The 18,833-nt window shown below is 40.0% G+C and overlaps 1 protein-coding gene across 1 annotated transcript in view; it reads left to right on the top strand.

The window, feature by feature from the left end:
* The window catches only part of PLB1 (phospholipase B1), a 177,337-nt gene that overhangs the window by 60,469 nt on the left and 98,035 nt on the right, over nt 1-18,833 (top strand). The window contains exons 20-28 of the mRNA XM_027850366.1: nt 3,629-3,737; nt 5,621-5,672; nt 9,413-9,493; nt 11,380-11,445; nt 13,025-13,125; nt 13,504-13,585; nt 14,996-15,100; nt 15,207-15,302; nt 16,581-16,652. Coding sequence (XP_027706167.1) covers nt 3,629-3,737; nt 5,621-5,672; nt 9,413-9,493; nt 11,380-11,445; nt 13,025-13,125; nt 13,504-13,585; nt 14,996-15,100; nt 15,207-15,302; nt 16,581-16,652 — 764 coding nt within the window. The remainder of the gene's footprint in view (nt 1-3,628; nt 3,738-5,620; nt 5,673-9,412; nt 9,494-11,379; nt 11,446-13,024; nt 13,126-13,503; nt 13,586-14,995; nt 15,101-15,206; nt 15,303-16,580; nt 16,653-18,833) is intronic.

Below are 18,833 nucleotides of genomic sequence, written 5' to 3'. Positions count from 1 at the left end.
TACCTATATAATAAGTTTGCCATGCAAAACTTATTTATAATAGTCACGTTGTGAAAGAAAACACAGACAAGAAAAAAAAGTGCTTCAATCTGTATTCAGGTGTTATCAGTTCTTTGTCTGGGAATGGATAACATTTTTCATCATACGTCCTTCATAGTTGTCTTGGATCCTCCTACTCCTGAGAATAGTTGTTGGTCCCAGCTCATCATCTTACAATATTGCTGTTACTTTGTACACAGTACAGAGCATCTTACTCGTAATCTCTTATAGTACAGTAGTCTGAATTCATTCTTTTGAGTGTTAGATGTACATTTTCAAGCACCACTTTGAATACAAATGCTCAAATGTGGCGGTTCCACTTTCTGCAATGAGAGGAGATAGCTGTAAAAGTACTGGGACTCCTGTTTCATTTCACATCTTTTTGTTGTCCTACTTCTACAAGAAATGCTTTTGGGATGATTGAGTTCAGCTGACCTTTGTGCTAAAACTTTGGACAGAATGATCTTTGCCTGCTCTTCATTATTTGTGAGGTGATTGTATTATCATCTGTCATCATCTTTTCAAATTGGTTGAAGAGGACCTTGTGCTCTAAAACCTTGCCCTTGGCTGCTATGTCTCTCTAAGCTATATTCTGTATAATTAAGATAATGTATTTGCTGTCTAAGGTGTTTTGTGGCCTCTGTTTGACCTCTTGTTGTGATGACTATATTGATATTTGATTTATATTGAACACTAATAAATGTTTATAATCAAAATTAATGGAAAAGCTATTTACTAATTTTCAGAGTCAATAGCTTATTAGAGGTCCTGCAATTTTACACATTATCTTTATATATTATTATTTTCTTTAATTTAGTGTTTACTTTGACCTCCATTCTAACCAGTCAATGGTCTGACTACATGTAGACCATTGCTTTTATTTTAAGAAACTGTATCTTAATGGTTACAGCCAATTTTGGTTTTGTCACACTTGTTAGCATTCAACAAGACTAATACCTTCCAATTCTCTTCATAACAAAATTATCAACAGTAAATCCTTTGACTTCATCTCTTTCTCCTGAATCCTTCTTTCCAATGTTTTCCCCCCTCTTTCTCCTCTGCCTATTTTTGCACTGGACTCAATGTTTATTCTTGTATAATTTGACTGAGCTTGACATTTATGTTTTTAAGTTCTTCTTTAATTTCTCTACTTCACCCACTGCAGCAGACATTGTTACCTAAGTTGCTACTATGGCTGTCTGTTCCTTTGCTCACGTTCATCAAAAACACGGCTAGGTAAGGTGACCATGTCATGGAATGGTATTTCTTATTGCCCTAAGGTGAATCAGCCCCACCACCTCCTTTCTTTCCCTTACCAGTGAGAGAACCTGTCATGATGGAAATAGGTATTACAAGATGCTTTAGATCTAAAGTCCATTCCTGTATGTTTCTTGGGACCCAACCTTTTGTACTTGCAGCATAATTTTTACTACTCCAGGAGAGAAAATTGCTGGCGTTTCTATTCCTCTGGCATCTATCCCATGGATTTTAAAAGTCCAAGCCCTGCTTTTCTAAAGGTTAAGTAAAACTTGGAAAGGTGAAGTGACTTGCTCCTGATCACTAGTAATTGACAGAAGCAGCTAGGTCGACCAACGGATAGAGAGAGCAAGACCTGGAGTCAACAAGACCTGAGTTCAAATCTGGATTCAGATACTTAGTACCTGTGGGAACCTTGGCAGTCATTTAACCTCTGTTTACTTCAGTTCCCTAATCTATAAAATAGAAATAATTATAATAGCACTTACTTCCCGGGTTGTGTGGTGAGGATCAAATGTGATAATGTTTGTAAAGTGCTTTGTGAATCTTGAAGTGCTATTCAGGGTGTCAAAAAAAGTTATAATGTGGTTTAAAAAAACTATTTTAGTTTGAGCTATCAAAGTTTATTTAGTTTAAGCTATTAAGGCTGTTTAGCTTAAGCTATTAAAGTTTAAAACTGAACTATGACTTTTGAGACTCTATAAATTCTAGCTGTTATTTTCAGTAGAGCAATAAATAGCCCAGGTCGTCCTTCCTCCAAGTCCAGCACTCTCTACTATACCACATTCAGCTAGGCCCTTGCCCTGGTCTAATGGAGAATAATCAGGGCCTTGCTGTATTGCAGATAGAAAGTCAATGTGGTGTAGTGGATAGAGCCCTTGACCTTGGTTTGAATCCTTATTCATGTATTTATTACCTGTGTCCCCCGGGTGAGTGAGTCACTTAACCTCTGGGGATTGGGTTTTTCACCTAAATTTATGATTCTGTGATGGAAGAAGCCACATGTTTGTATTCCTTTGGGAAAATTGCCTCTGTCCATAAGTCTTTAGCCACTCTTCCTTTTCTCGATTCAATGTTAATATAACCTGTGTATTTCCTAATAATTGTACCCTTCTAGAGACATTTTCCTCACTCTTGTCTTGTACCAATACCCCAGCTATGCAGCCTGATGCTTTATGAGATCTACCAAACCCCTACCTGAAGCTTGCTCACTCCTGCTCTCTCAGCACTCTCTTAGCAATAACGTTTTTAAACATTTTTTGGTTTCATTAAATATTTCCCAATTGCATTAACAATCCAATTTCTTTCCCTCTAACTCCTCCTCTGTCCTTGAGAAGGTAAGAAATTTAATATGAATTATGCATATTAAGTCATGCAAACATTTCTATATTAGCCATGTTATAAAAGACAACCAAAAATAAGACAATAAAAATAAAGTTAAAAAAATGTTTTTCAATCTGCATTCAGAATTCATAGCTTTTCTCTCTCTGGAGGTGGATAGCATTTTTCATCTTGGCTCCTTTGGAATGTTCTTGGATCATTGTGTTAATGAGAATAACTTTGTTAATGAGAATAACTAAGTCTTTTACAGTTGATCATCCTTCAAATATTCTAGTAACAACCTTTTTCAGACCTTTGTTTCCACCTTTTGGTTCATTTTAACTGTTTCCTCTTGCCATTTCTATATCTCTTTAAAAAGCTGGTTAGTGGCAGCTATGTGCTCAGTGGATACAGCACCAGCCTGCCCTGGAGTCAGGAGGACCTGATTTGAAATCTGCCCTCAGACACTTGACATTTACTACTTGTGTGACCCTGGGCAAGTCACTTAGCCCCATTGCTTCCCCCCCCCCCCCAAAAAGCTGGTTAAAATGGTCCTCGATTGGGGGTAAGAATGGGCCAGAGCCATGGGCCTTTCCTAAATAGACGAGATTTCTTTTATTTAGGTTTTAAGCTCTAAGATCATAGATTTAGTGTTGGAGGGAGCCTCAGAAATCATCTATCCCAACTTCCTAATGAGATGAAGTCCACAAAAATTGAATTATTTGACCAAGTTCATACAAGCAGGATCCAAATCAGATCCTATTCTGTTGCCTCCTCGAGCCCTGTCACTCTGCCTTTTTGCTTCTTGCCTTGTGCCCCTCAGTATCTGCTCCTGACATTTTCACCACCCTACGGGCATTCTTTGTGTGGCATTCCTTTTGAAGCCAGAGATTTGGGAGAATCTTTATTTCCTTCCTCCATCTCTACTCTCTCTACCTCCAAGTTCGATTGATTTCCTAGAGAGCTTTCATGCAGAATTGAATTCTTGTTATGTTTGCTCTTATGTTTCTAGACATCCTCAGGGAATTCAACCCATCCCTGATTGGCTTCTCCACTGGCACTGGAGACCATTACAGCACGAATGCCTCCCTAAATCAGGCTGTGCCAGGAGCCCGAGCAGAGTAAGTAGTGGCCTTGGGGGCAAATAATTGGAAAGCCAGATAGGTTTCCTGCTTGGCAGCTGCGTGGGCTAGATAATGCGTGTGGAGTTCGGTGTGGATTCTGCACAAGGGAGATCTGGGAGTATCAGGATAGTCAGGGCATTCACTTTCAGGGGATCCCTTGGCTCATTGCAGGAAGTAGCTTTAGTGTGCATGTGTATTCTATGTATGTCATGTGTACACATGTGTATTATGCTTATGGATACATTATGTTTATATGCATTGTGTGGGTGTGCATGTATGAATGTCCATCCATATATTATATATGTGTTTCATATGCATTACTTATATGCCAGTGTGTCCAAGTGTAGGAGGCCAGGGTTTCAGAGTGGGAGTCAGAGGGGAAGGAAGGGGTCTTCTATATTTTCTATACTTATTACTCTACTGCTAGAAGAAGAAGAATCAGAATAAATTTAATTTCTACAATGTGTCCACACTTTTTTTTTTTTTGGTCACAGCCAGTTGTTTTCATTTGAGAGGTAGTACAAAGCATGCTGGATGTGGATTCACAGGACCTGGCTTCAATTTCCACCCCCTCCACTCACTCACTGACTATGTAAACTTAGACCAAACCCTTGACCAATTGAAAATGTTAAAGGGGATGACGCCCTGGTGCCTGCTTGGCCCATGAAGCTATGACAGGATTAAATGTTTCCTACAAAGAATCAATGTCTCCAGCAGAGACTACACCTGTCTGTAGTTACATTAATGCAGTGGATTTAAGTATTAATTTTTCTTCCTCAAATCTCAAAAGCACTTTTTTTTTTAAATTAGTGAGGCAATTGGGGTTAAGTGACTTGCCCAAGGTCACACAGCTAGTACATGTCAAGTGTTTGGTCTGAGGCCGGATTTGAACTCAGGTCCTCCTGACTTCAGGGCCGGTACTCTATCCACTGCGCCACCTAGCTGCCCCTCAAAAGCACTTTCACATGGAACATCTCATTTATCCTCAGTACTAGATTCTTGTGAGATAGATTTGCAATTATTTCCCCATTTTACAGATTGAGAAACTGAGACATGAAGAGGCATCTCAGTCAAGCTAGAGTATCTATGGGACACGGCCTCTTTTCTTTTGGGGCATGGTCTCTTCTTGTATAAGGAATTAATTCTGGGGATGAACCAATTTGTTTAATAAACTAAAAGTTACCTGAGTTGAAATGGTCAAAGGGTGAAAGTGGTATTTCTTCCCAACATGTGCATGTATCAGTCAATCACTGACATTTATATAGTGTTTCAAAGTTTGTAAAGCAGTATCTCATTTGAGCCGCATAACAACCCTTTGAGGTAGGAGCTACAGGTATTATTATCCTCATTTTATAGAAGTGGAAACTGAAGCTGAGAGAGACTAGAATTACTTGGCCAGGGTCTTATCGTGTCAGGGTAGGATTTGAATCCACGTCTTAATCTCTACCTCATCTTTCTAAATCCAGCACTCTTCTCTCTCTTTATACCACAGAAAATACTGCTCACCTTCTCTCCTAAACCTATAGTCACTGAGAAGCTTTGTTATGTCCAAGCTGGCAGGAGCAGAGTATGCGGCCCCCTTCGTGTTACATTTTAAAAGCTTAACTTAGAAAACAGAGAGAAAGTTATAATGAACCACATAATGACCAAAAGAATGGCAGAAGAGACTACATAGGGATTTCCATTCCTATCCATTCGTTCTTTGTGTTTTCACCTCCCACCAAAATTTAGGCATATCAGGAAGCCTCTTTCCAGATTTTCCTTTTGTCTACATGCATCTGGATTCTGTATATCTACCTTCTCTCTGCTATAACTTCCTCTTTCTAATCCCAAGTTATCATGACTACTTCTAAAGTATCTTTCTTTCTGTGTTATTGTAGGGATCTGTCTAACCAGGCTAGGAGATTGGTGGACCTGATGAAGAATGATACAGTAAGTATGGATTCAGAGAATGACTGAATGGCGCCTCTGAAGTTACTGATTATGGAATGCCTTAAACAGAATGCCAGGCCTGAGGAATATGGTAGAGACACAGATCAAAGGCATTTGTCAGATTGAGCAATGGACAAATGGATAAATAGGTAGCAGCCTCGGTTTGAAACTTAAAACATTTGAATCCTGCATCTGTAGAAAGCTTTACTGATGATCTCTTCTCTGTTGTCTCCAAATTAACCCTGTTAATTTGTTAAATTATGTTAAATGTTTTAACATTTTGTTTAAATGTTTTCCTAGGGTCACATCCAAATAGATAAAAGAAATAATTAAGAGGCTATGTATTTATTTGAGAAGCAGCATGTAGTAATGGTTGGAGAGCTAGTGAATAATATGTGGATTCAAGACCAGTCTCTGCCACAAGGTGGCTGTGTGAACCTGGGCAAGTCATTTAACTTCTCAATACTGCAGGCAACTCTCCAAAGGTATAAATTGTGTAATAGTTGCTGATCTGCTTTGTCAGAATCTTTTCCCTTGTGAGTTCCATAAGCAAATGAAATCCCAGGTCTGTCAAAAAAGAAATGAATAAACGTTGTATGCTCGAATAGCCTGTTAAGTACCATTAATGTAGTTATTTGTTAGTTTTTTCCCTCAATTCTTTTGCACCTTTCCCTCTTTAAGAAAGACAGATCAGAGAGGCCAAGGTTACACAGACCTGACACAGTATAAAGGGATAGCAAGGGCTTTGCACAATTTTCTCTACCCTCCTGATGGTGGTCTATCCACATTCTAGAAATGAGCAGTTTGGTCTCGAGAAAAGATTGAGCCCTTCCAACTCATCCTGTTCCCACCACACACTATTTCTCTGTGCTTTCTGAGGGAAAGGTGTTTTCAACTCTGACAAAAGCAATCCAAAGTGTTAAGCTTATTTAGAAAGGCTGGATCTTTCACTGTCTTCTGGATAACCCCACCCACCCGCAGTCTTGGTTCCCAATTAGTATTAAATTGTAAGAATGCTTATTATAGCTCTCTAGGTTCAGTGGGCCATTTCCAAAGGACTTCAATAGGAGATAATGCCTTCCTCCTTTCATTCAAAGTGAAAATCTTGGTTTCTAGGACACTAGAGAACAACTTCTTTCCCAACCTCCCTTAAGGTTGAAGAGTCCTTTCATATTATCTGTAAATCTCTACATGCTGTAATCTCCTGCCAAATTATACTGTTCCCATTATCGGTAATTCCTACCACACCCTTCATCCTGGCTGAGCTCCAGGAACAATGACTCTGGAGGGGCATCTGCATTCAGGTTAGGGCATGTGTCAGTGTTAGAGGGATTGAGGTCTACCTGGGTGATTTGGCTGCCCTGAGCTTGGCATTGGCCTGTTTGCTAGGTGTGGCTGATTAGAATCACCTGCAGGACCAGTGGTCATGCCTAATACAGCTGGTCCAGCTAGCGTTGCTAAGCCTTTAATGCCTACCGGTTTTTTTCATCCTCATGACATGGCTTCAAATTCTGACTCAACCTCTTGATACCCATCAATTCTTGGGCAAGATGTCTTCCACACGTGTGTTAATGTCACCCAAGATTAACTGTGTAAGATACCGTAACACATATGACCATAGCTATAGCTTTATTCAATAATTTTCAATATTGACATGATCAATTGACTTACCAAATGAGTTTGCCCAGTGTCATTGAGGGTGTACAATTTCCCTTTTGATGGAGAGTTCCTCTCACAGATCCTGTTGTTTTCAACCAGCATTAAGCTGAGTACAGCAAGATTTTGCACACTACAGTGCCTTCTCAATGAGATGCAGACACTCAAAAAAAAAAGACCAAAAAAGGAGCTGAGAGATGCATTGTTCAAATTATTGCATGTGGTTCAGGGTCAATTCACTAAAGTAGTCCATCAGTCTATACAGATCGACATTGATCTGGGCCCAGAACTCAAAGGCAAAAGATTGATTTGGATCCCATTTGGTCCAAGGCATAGAGTTTTAAGGAATACTTAACTGCTTGCTGCTACAAAAGCCAATCTTTTTAACACCAACATTTTGTGGTGTTAAATTATGAAATTATGAAAATTATGGAGCAGCCCAATCTCAGAAAGAAAATACTTGCAGGTGACCCAAATGGTCAAAGGATAACTCATGGTGAGTTTAAATATAGTTATGGAGTACGTTTGACAAGGATGACCTATGCATGCAAAGTAGCATAAAAGAAATAAAAGGGGGGCAGCTAGGTGGTGCAGTGGATAAAGCACCGGCCCTGAAGTCAGCAGGACCTGAGTTCAAATCCAGCCTAAAACCAAACACTTGACACATACTAGCTGTGTGACCTTGGGCAAGTCACTTAACCCCAATTGCCTCACTAATAAAAGTAAAAAATAAAATAAAAAAAAGAAATAAAAGGAATATATATGACTGGAGCTGGCATGGGAACAGTCTTGTGGTGAGGTTAAGAGACAATAGATAAGCAGAATATTATACTGGCAGCTATGCTAGGCAGCTAGGTGGCACAGTGGATTGAGTTTCAGGCCAGAGCCAGCAACACCTTATTTCAACTCCTGCCTCCGATACTTAATAGCTATGTGATACTGGCGAAGTCATTTAAACCTGTTTGCCTCAGTTTCCTCATCCATAAAAGGACCTGAAGAAAGAAATGCCAAACCACTTCAGTATTGTTGCCAGGAAAACAGCAAAAGATGACCTGACTGAAACAACTGAACAGTAAAGTCACTAAATATTAAGAGAACTCATAAAAGACCTCAGGTTGAGTCAATCCTCTGTGAAGAACTGATTGAAAGACATGAAAAAGCTTTGCCATGTATATTATACCAGGGCAGTAAGCAACTATAATGAGGAGATGACAGCGTCTTTTAAATAAGTGAAGGAATTGAGCTTTGACAAGTTACTTTATGTATTTTGAACCTCAGTTTCCTTATTTGTAAAGAAATGAGATGTACAGAATGGTCTATAAGGTTTAGGACTTCCCTCTAGAATTTTTTGATGCAAAGCACAAATATCTGTTTCCACTTTCAGTACATGAAGTTCCGAACTGCAAAGTTAAACCTATCCATCTTGCCATAGCAAGATCCATCTGGAGTTGAGAAGTGCCCCATAGTATTATCTAGTCCAGTGGTATCAAATTCAAGTTGAAACAGTGGTCAATATTGATATTATTTATATTATTGTATTTTTACATGATATTTCAATTTTTTTATAGCCTCGGTCTGGATTGTTATTTGCCACAATGCAGCAAGCAGACATTCTACACCACTCATCTAGTCCAACACCATCATCATATAAGTGGTGTAGTCACTAAAGTGCTGGGACTTGGAATTAGGAAGACCTGGGTTCAAATCCAACCTCAGACACTTAATAGCTATATGACCCTGGACAAGTCATATAATCTCTCTGAAACTTGGTTACCTCATCTGTAAAACCGAGGAATTGGACTTAGCTGTTGAAGTCCATTCTAGCACTTTATCCATGGTCCTACAAAAGTGAGCCCCAGAGAGGTTGGATAATTGGCCCAGTAGATGAAGGTAGTTTAGGATTTAAATTCAGGCCCTGTTGCTTGCTTGTTGATTGAATGGTCCTTATTATTAGTGGGTTTTAAAATTATTTTTTAATTTTAATTTTAATATTGCTCCTGAAGGCTCAGTTATTTCTCATTTTATCTTTTACTATGAGTTGTATTTCTGTGTGTTTTGTTCATTTGATTTTAAAATCTTTTCAGAGGATCAATTTCCAAGAGGATTGGAAGATTATAACCCTCTTTATAGGAGGAAATGACCTCTGTGGCTATTGCAATGACCCGGTAAGTCCCTGGTAAGACACTGGAACCAATATTCCACTCTCAGGAAAGGGGTTTCCATAGCCTCTGATTAGCAGATTTGTGTAATAGCACTATTGGGTTGGGATAATACAGGACTCAGGGCTCATTGCACCTCAGCTAGTCATGTATATGAATCCTATAGTGCCCTACCTAGCCTTGTCATTAACAGGGAAATAGGAAGGTCACTCACTTCTAGGTAGAGTAATATCTGTATCACAGGATTTTCAAGAAGTTCAAATGAGATGATACAGCTTGCCCCAAAAGTCTTAGTGTAGTTCTAAGCTCTGAAAATTTTAAATGGCTCTAAAATTTTATGTTTTATCTCTTGACTCCAGCTCTAAGAGCTTTAAACTCTGTATTCAAATCCCATCTCTGACATATCCTTGCTGTGTGACCCTGTCCCGAGGTCCCTTGACCTCTCAGTTGTCTAGGCATTTTCCTACAATGATGAGTTACAGAAAAAGTCATAATGCACCTTGGTAGAGGAACTTTCCTCATCTAAGAGTTTCCTATATCAATGAAATCATGCGTCTATTCCCTTTCCCTATGTGTTATTGTTATTATTGGGGCAACTAGGTCACATAGTGGATAGCGCACCACGCCTGGAGGTGGGAGAATGAATTCAAATCTGGTCTGAGATACTTAACTAGCTGTGTGACCCTGGGCAAGTCCCTTCACCTGTTTGCCTCAGTTTCTCCATCTCTAAAGAGAATTGGAGAAGAAAATGGCAAACCACTGCAGTATCTTTGCCAAGAAAACCCCAACTGGGGACACAAAGAGTTAGACATAACTGAACAACAACAAATCATATTATTAAATATATTTCCTTTGTAGAAATCAATGAACAAGTATTTATTCAGTACCTACTATGTGGCAGTCACTGTTGTAGGCTCTGTGAATTTAGATATATAGCACACAACAATGACAAGAATGACAATCATTATTAAATCTACCCCTACTTCCTCATAGCACTTTATGTCTTTGAAGACAAGATCATGTATATGTGTGTATAAGTGTATGCACATCAACACATATAGGTATATATATATGTTTATCTGTGCATTTGGACACAGAATATACATTTGTGTGTGTACAGAAATTTTGTTCAGACATTTTCCAGTCATGTCTGACTCTTTTCACTTTGAGATTTTCTTGCCAAAGATACTGGAGTGGTTTGCCATTTCCTTCTCCAGCTCATTTTACTGGTGAAGAAACTAAGGCAAATAGGATTCAGTTACTTGGCCCAGTGTCACACAACTAATAAATGTCTGAAGCCAGATTTGAATTTCGTAAGCAGATACTTCCTGATTCCTAATCCAGTGTTCTGTCCACTGCAACACCCACCTATCATAGATATGCATATTTGTATACCCATGTATACATGTATGTGTTGTGTCTAGTCTAAATTCCAGTTAATTCAGTCATTCCTGTGACTTTGGAGATCATCATCTGATCTTCCCTCCTCTGGCTGTCATTTTCCATCCCTTGGTTTGAAACATCCATCATCAGAGTCACTTGCAGGTTGTACAGCTGATTGTATATAGTTCAGGTGCACATATATTAGCTGCAAGACCTTAGTATGCTTTTCCTCCTCTGTTAGCACAGCAAGATAACCTGCTCAAGGGATGAGCTGCTTGACACCTTGGGGTCAGAGGACAGATGAATTTCAATGGGGCAGAATCATAGGATGCTGACAGGCCCTGGGCTCACAAGTAGGGTTGGAGGGCTTGAAAGTGAGGCTAACATGTATGTACTTGGCAATTCTACTCAGGCCTTGGATAACAGTAAAGAATAGAACCCAGGAAAGAAAAGTGGATTTAAAACATGTGCATCTATCCAAAGAGTTAAGAAATATCTTGTTTCCACAGGTTCGCTTTTCTCCTCAGAACTTCTCAGGAAACATTGGGAAGGCTCTGGACATCCTCCATGAAGAGGTATGGAATTCATGTTTATATTCTTAATGAACTTCTGCCTTAACTCTCTTGGTTCATACCAGCCCAGCATACCAGCTCCAGTGGTCTGCTCGGCCTCAGGTTTCTAGTGTAGGTCCTTATTACCTTATGCCTGGGCTATTGCAATAGCATGTTGGTTGGTCGGTCTTCCTGACACAAGTCTCTTGCCACAATAGATCTTCCTAAAGATTCCTAAAGCACAGGTCTGACCATGTCATCTCGCTACTCAATATGCTCCAGGGGCTCTCCTGACTCCAGGCCTTTTCTTTGGCTGTCCCCTCTCAACCTGGTATGCACTTGATCCTCATTTCCTTCTCTTGGCTTCCCTGGCTTCCTTGAAATCAGAGCTAACAACCACCCTCTCCTTCTTCTTCTTCTTCTTCTTCTGCTTCTTCTTCATCTTCTTTTTTAGGCAATTGGGCTTAAGTGACTTCCCCAGGGTCACACAGCTAGTAAGTGTCAAGTGTTTGGTCTGAGGCCTGATTTGAACTCAGGTCCTCTTCACTTCAGGGCCAGTGTTCTACCCACTGTGCCACCTAGCTGCTCCTAAAAATCCACCCTTTTCATGTAGCCTTTCACAATCCTTCTTAATTCCTATTTATAATTTATCTTATAATTTATCTGTACATAACTTTTTGCATGTTGTTTGAAGAGCCAGGATTGTCTTTCTTTGTATCCCTAGTACATAGGAGTACCATGCCTAGTACATAGTAGGAGCTTAATAAATGTGTATTGACTGATTGACATCAACAAAATGATGAGGGTGGACCAGATGATTCTCATGGTTCATTGTAGTTCTGTTCTATTTTGCTTGAGTAGTTTTTATTCTGCAGTAATCTCACCTCTGATAAACTTCATAGGTCACAAAACTGCCATTTACCATCCTTAAATCATTACCACCAGGCATTTGGCCTGGTAGCCAAATCCAATGGCTGACACAAAGTCGCTGAGGATAAAGGGAGGAAAGCACAGAAAGCAGGATAGAAGCAATAGGTTCAGGGTGGCTAAAGATCATTGGCCTCCGTGAAATGAGACACACTTCCAAGAGAAGCCAAACCTACAGTATCTTGACACACAAATGAAGAGATCTACATAGCTCCTCAGAGTCCTTGTGTCTCTGAGTCAAGAGGCTTGTCTTTGGATCCTAGCCCTCATACTTACTATCTATATAACCATGGACAAGGCTTTTTACCTTTCTTAGCCTGTTTCTTTATCTGTAAAATGGGAATAATACTTGTACTACCTATCTCATAATGTTGTGATATGATAGAGGCAGCTAGGTGGTATAGTGATTATAGAGGAGCACCTGCAGTCTGGAATCCCTGTTTTGAGTCCTGCTTAAATACTTAGTCGAGACATGTACTTGGATAAATCACCATTCCTTCTCAGTTTCCTCAGCTGTATAATAAGGATAATAATAGCATCTACCTCACAGTGCCATTTTGATGATCAAATGAGCTAGTATATTTAAAGTGCTTTGCAAAGCTGTATCCAAATATTTGCTATTATTGTTACATGAACATGCATTGTTATCGCCATCATCATTCTACTCTTTGTGCAGGTTCCCCGAGCCTTTGTGAATCTAGTAAGTGTGCTAAGAATTACCAGTCTGAGGGAGCTGTACCAGGAGGAGAAAGCTAACTGTCTAAAGTGGCTACTCAGGTATGGAACTCTGTTCCCCCAAAGACTGTGAAAGAGGTTCAGCCTCATGAAGAAAAGTGGCCTTGATTATTTATAAAGTCCAAGTGATGTCAGATCTTCTCTATCAATCATTCTTTCTGTCTCTCACCTCTTTTTGTTACATGTTTTCCAACATGTCTGATATATTATTTTCCTGCTATTCCTGAGCCACATACAGAAATGCCTCTCTCTTGTCCCACCTTTCCCCCAGCCTCCCCAACTCAGAGGGATTTCTTTCCTGAGCCCCCGTACCCTGGTTGGGGGAGCTTGAAATGAAAGTTGCTGCCTCTCCTGTAGCCACACAAATTCCAAGTGATGTACTGGGTCGGGTGGGGGGCTCCTCTGGGTTTCATTCCACAGCTTCATTTGCCCTTGTGTGCTGAAGTTTGAAGACAATTCTACGGAACACTCAGGCCTCATTCAGTTGAATAAACAATACCAGGTAAGATTGAAGGGAGACAGGTTGGCTTAAGGGATTAGTGTGAAGGCATTTTCTAATTCTGGACTCCTCAAAGAGCCCTTCTAATGCTCAAGGAAATTTGACTTTGGCTCAGGTGGTAAATACTGCTGTGTGCTGTTTGGATGTGAAGCTCATTGATTCTGAGAGCTAGAAGGCATCATGATGCTCTCAGTCCCATCCCCTCAGTTTATACAGCAGCTAAAGGAGAGGATCAGATACAAGAAGTGACTTGCTGAAAATTCAAGGCTGAAATGGGACCAGAAATGGGATCTTCTTGCTCCTGGTCAGGGATCTGTCCCACTGTCTAGCCCTGCTATGCCTCTGGATAGTGTACCCATTAGCTGCTAAGATTTGTGATTCCTATGTGTAACAGGAAGGTTGAAGACCTTCTGAATCTCACTATCACAGGCTCATTGATTTCAAGTTTGAAAGGCTGATACTGGGGAAATTATCATCCCAAGGTTGTAACCTTGGGAAGCGGCAAAGCTAGATCTGGTAAAATCTCTGTTCAATAGAACGAAATATTTCCAACTGCCCATAGGAATGGGTGGTTGGGATATTTTGTACCAAGGAAGGACAGAGGGAGCACGGATCAAGGAAATGCATAGATATTACAAAAACTGTAATACCTGCTCTCATACTAAGCCTTTTATCAGACCACTAACATAGTAGCCCCGGCGAGAGTGGGGAGGCAGGGTGCAGCTAGGTGGTGCAGTGAATAGAGCACTGACCTTGGAAGCAGGAGTCCAAATTCAGTCTCAGACACTTAGTAGCTATGTGTGTGACCTTTGGCAAGTCATTTAACCCCGATTGCCTCAAAAAAAGTTACCATGTTGTGATGTCTAATCCCAATTATATGAAATACATGTGATCATAAGCCGTTAGGGACAGAAGTATGAGGTAAAGACAATCACCAGACTAGGTAAGTGGACCCTGAATAATTGAATTAGGACAGCTAAGTGGTGTGGTGTGTAGAGTGCTGGGCCTTGAATCAGGGATTCCTGACTTCAAATATAGTCTTAGACACTTATTAACTGTGTGACACTGGGAAAGTCACTTATACTTGTTTGCCTTAGTTTCCTCATCTGTAAAATGAGCTGTAGAAGGAAATGGCAAACCATTCCAGTATCTTTGGCAGGAGAACTCCAAATGGGCTCACAAAGAATCAAAAACAAGAAGTGTTAGATGAACTTTTTTTTCTTGGTTGACTATTTGGCTACTGGGTTGTATACTTCAGGGTTCAAGTTTTCTGATTTTTTTTTCAGGCAAAATCAAAGGAAATTTGGGATGTTGGCCTACTGCCTGATCAGAGGTTGTGCCCAGGGGAATATGCGAAAATTCCTTTGGCTCTTGTTTTATTTTTTTTGTTCTCCCCCCCACCCCAAACTTTAGGAGGCAACTCATCAGCTGGTTGACAGTGGAAGATATGATACTAAGGAGGATTTCACAGTGGTTTTGCAGCCATTTTTGGAGAAAGTGAATATGCCCAAGACCCCGGTAAAGAAAAAAGCACTCCAGAAGATGATTTTCTTGTCTTTTTTGACTCTAGTGAGCCTGGTCACATGATTTCCCTGATTCTCAATGTTCCTCTTTCTGTGACTAGGAGGGGTTGCCTGACAGCTCTTTCTTCGCCCCAGATTGTTTCCATTTTCACCGCAAGACCCATGCACGTATAGCCAGGGCGCTCTGGAACAACATGGTAAGATGGAACATCTGTCCTCTAATGGGAAAATTCTTTTTGTCTGACTTGAAGGCTCATCATCTTTGCCCTAAAACCATAGAGATAAGTGCAGGCAAAAAATCCATTGAATCCCTCTCTACTCCACCTCCAACTCACAATCCTGACCTTTTTGCCCTAATTAGTTGTATGTTTAGTTCAAAAAATACATCTTTTAGGTACAGGGTGCAGTAGGTATAGCTAGACCACATTTGGCTTGATAAAGTCCTCAAGATTTTAGCCAGGCAGGCATTAGAGTTTGAATTGGCCAGCGAGAACCAATTGTAAAACTTTTAGTAGAAGCATTTACAGTTTAGAAATCAGCTTGATTTATTGTTTTTTTAAAATTGTCTGGTGTTAAGAAATTATGGAGAAAATGTTAATAATATTAAATTTTAAAGTGTATTATGCGTACATTTTTCCCACCCCAACCCTAAGAGCTGATAAACATTCACCAGCACCCCCCTGCTTTTAGTAGCTTACAAGATGAGACAACAATGTTGTGGGAAACAAAAAAACAAAACAAAACAAAACAAACAAAAAAAAACTAATGCAATCTTAGTCTATATCAATAATAGTCTAGTTGAATATGGAATGAAGGCGGTTGACAGTCCTGTGTTACTCTGCTCTCATCAGAAGAGTTCTGGGAAGGACATTGAGAAACTGCTGTCCATTCATAGAAGGAAGGTGGCTGAGATGATTATTTTGGAAATTGGAATGTAAAGCTCTAAGAAAATGTAAGTTTCTTGAGGACAGGCATTATTTTGGAATTGTCTTTGTATCCTAAGCACCTATTCCAGTACCTGGCAGAGAGTAGGTATTATTACATGGGTTTTTTTTTTAATCTTTATTTTAAAGACCAGTCTAGCCATGTGGAGAAACACAGGAGTAAATGCTAATATAAAGCATAAAAAAAATCAATAAATATCTATTTGAATATAAATGCCTCTTGACTGTCATAGACCAGGCGCTTGCTGACTGACTGATTAGTTGAAAGAACTATGGGTTCTTCCTGAAAAAAATAGATTTAGGAAACAAAATATGCGAGATACTTTCAAGTATTTGAAACAATCTCATGCCAAAGATGGAGTAATCCCGGAATACAAAGCTGGAAAACGAGTAGGAGATTTCATTCCTACCATTTAAAAGTTCTTCAAAAGGCAGGTTTCAAATGGTAATGATTTCCCCATCATTAGAGGTCTTCAAACAGAGGCTGAATGACTTGATTTCCATTTTTCTTTCCGCTATTTCTTCATTTAGCTGGAACCAGTTGGAGAGAAGAATGATGAAGTTCAGTTTGAAGTCATTATGGATCTAATTTGCCCTAGTCAGGTATGGTGCTTTCATAGAAATTTGTCTCTCCAGACTGTGCCGGCCGCGCCGTGCACTCTCCTCCTAACAGGAGCAGGCTGCCAGGGTCACACCTACCAGTCTTCAGAGCCCACCTGGATAAACATAGAGACGAGCCGATCAGGATGTGCAAGCACTCGAACTTTACTCAGAGACCATCACAGCAAGGCCAAGCAGGAAAGCAAGAGCAGGAGCAAGAGAGCAGGAGCCAGCGAGCGCTCCGATCCCTACCCCCCTTATATACCTTCCTAGCCCCTCCTCCTTGCCGTCCCACCCCCACGTGGCACATAGCCAACATCAGACAATCCCTCACACCAGACCTCTCCTTTAGTTGGGTAACTTGGGACCATGCTTCATTCCATAACCAACACCACTCACTCCTTCAGGTTCCCCAACACTTCATGTCCCATAGCACCTTGGATAACTTCTAAGGTCCCAACCTAAAGACTATGAAACCGTTCAGGTGATCTCAAATAAAATGGCTATTCATCTAGCTCCCTTAGCATTATAGCAGATAGTAGAGGAGATCTTGGCAATTTTTCAATGCGGATTTCCAGACCTTATCCAATTGCTATGGGTATGGGCATGTCAGGACAATCTTAGGTCAGTCACTAACTCTCAAGCCCAGGTGTGAATTAGGGCTAAGCATAGGTTGCAAGCTATTGGGTAAAGGAGACTTAATTTAGCAGGAACAAGGACTCTGAGCTTACTGATAATTCTCAAGATTTAGGAACTAGGTGTCCCAGACTAGAGAGAGGGTTGTGGTATTAGGAGCAGGTCCAAGTGTAGATCGCCAAGTTGTAAGCTGGGAGTTTTGGAGGACCAAAGGAAGTTGAGTTGTTGAAGCCAGCCTACTCTATTGTGGCATCTCCTATAGCCGCATACTAAATTGATGTTCCTGTAACACCTTCTAAAGTCTTTTTTTTGTCTCCAGCCCCCTACCTGTCCCCAGTACCACTCTGAGAAACATTGTTCAATTATTATTAGACCCACATTATGAATAATCTTAAATAACTAATGAGTTTCATGTGAGTTCCTGGAAGTGATGCTGAGGTGGCCCAGGAAGACAGAAACTCCCTATTGCCAAATTCCTCAGCTTGTTATTTAAAGCCCTACAAAACTTGGCGCCTCACACATTTCCAGCTTTTTCTCTTACTGCTACCATCATTTCACTCTGTGTTCTCACTGACCTGGCCATTTGTCTTCCTCATTCATGTCCTATGCTTTTTTATTCATGTTGAACCCAAAGCTTGAAATGTCTTCTCTTGAATTCCTAACCATCCTTCAAAGCCCAACACAAATCACAAAGTCCCATCCTTCAGTAAATCTTCCATTTTCTCTCCCAGTCTATTTCTCAGCTCCTTAAAATAGTGACCTTTTTCTTTCAGACCCCACCTTACAATTTGTATCCTAATTATCTACATACATGTGCATATTCCTTTGAATAACATGTATAATATTCCCTAGCCTGAAAGGTCAACGAAAACAGAGAGTGTTTATGTCTCCTACAGTGTCTAGAAGAATCCTTCCATATGATAAATGCTATTATTGTTGTTGCTGTTACTCGTTACATGACTTATGTCACTTAACCACTCTGAGCCTCAGATTCTTCTTCAGTAAAATGGAGATGAATAAAACTTTTGTATTTTCCTCAGGATTGTTATGAACACTAAAATGAAATAGTCCATTTAAGGAGTTCTGACAATGTCTAAGGGCCTTCTAATTTATGTGTACTATTTAGAATCTGTCAATGACAGAGGAACATACAAATGATAATGGCAATAGCAGAAGAAGTCCTAGTAGTACTTGTAGCAGTATCTATCTAGTAAAGCTACTGATCGGAATAGTATTATTAGTATTTACAATAGTAGAAAAGTATAATAGCAGTAGTATTATTATGGTAACAGCAGTGCTAGCAATAGCAGAACCAGCAGGAATAGTATCCCTTGCCAAAAAAACAAACTGATAATAACAATAGTAGCAATCCCAGCAATGGGTATAATAGCAGAAGTAACAGTACTTGCAGGAGGAAGTAATTATGGCAAAGCAGGAATAATGAGAGAGGTGACAACAGTAATAAGAACAGTAATAACATTGGTAAAAGTGTCAGTAGAAGTAACAGCAATAGCAAAACCTATAATAGTAGCAATGTAGGTATTGAAG

The sequence above is a fragment of the Vombatus ursinus genome, unplaced genomic scaffold (assembly GCF_900497805.2).
Source record: "Vombatus ursinus unplaced genomic scaffold, bare-nosed wombat genome assembly UNPS02009062.1, whole genome shotgun sequence".
Classification (NCBI taxonomy): domain Eukaryota; kingdom Metazoa; phylum Chordata; class Mammalia; order Diprotodontia; family Vombatidae; genus Vombatus; species Vombatus ursinus.
This window is presented reverse-complemented; position numbering and strand designations above follow the sequence as displayed.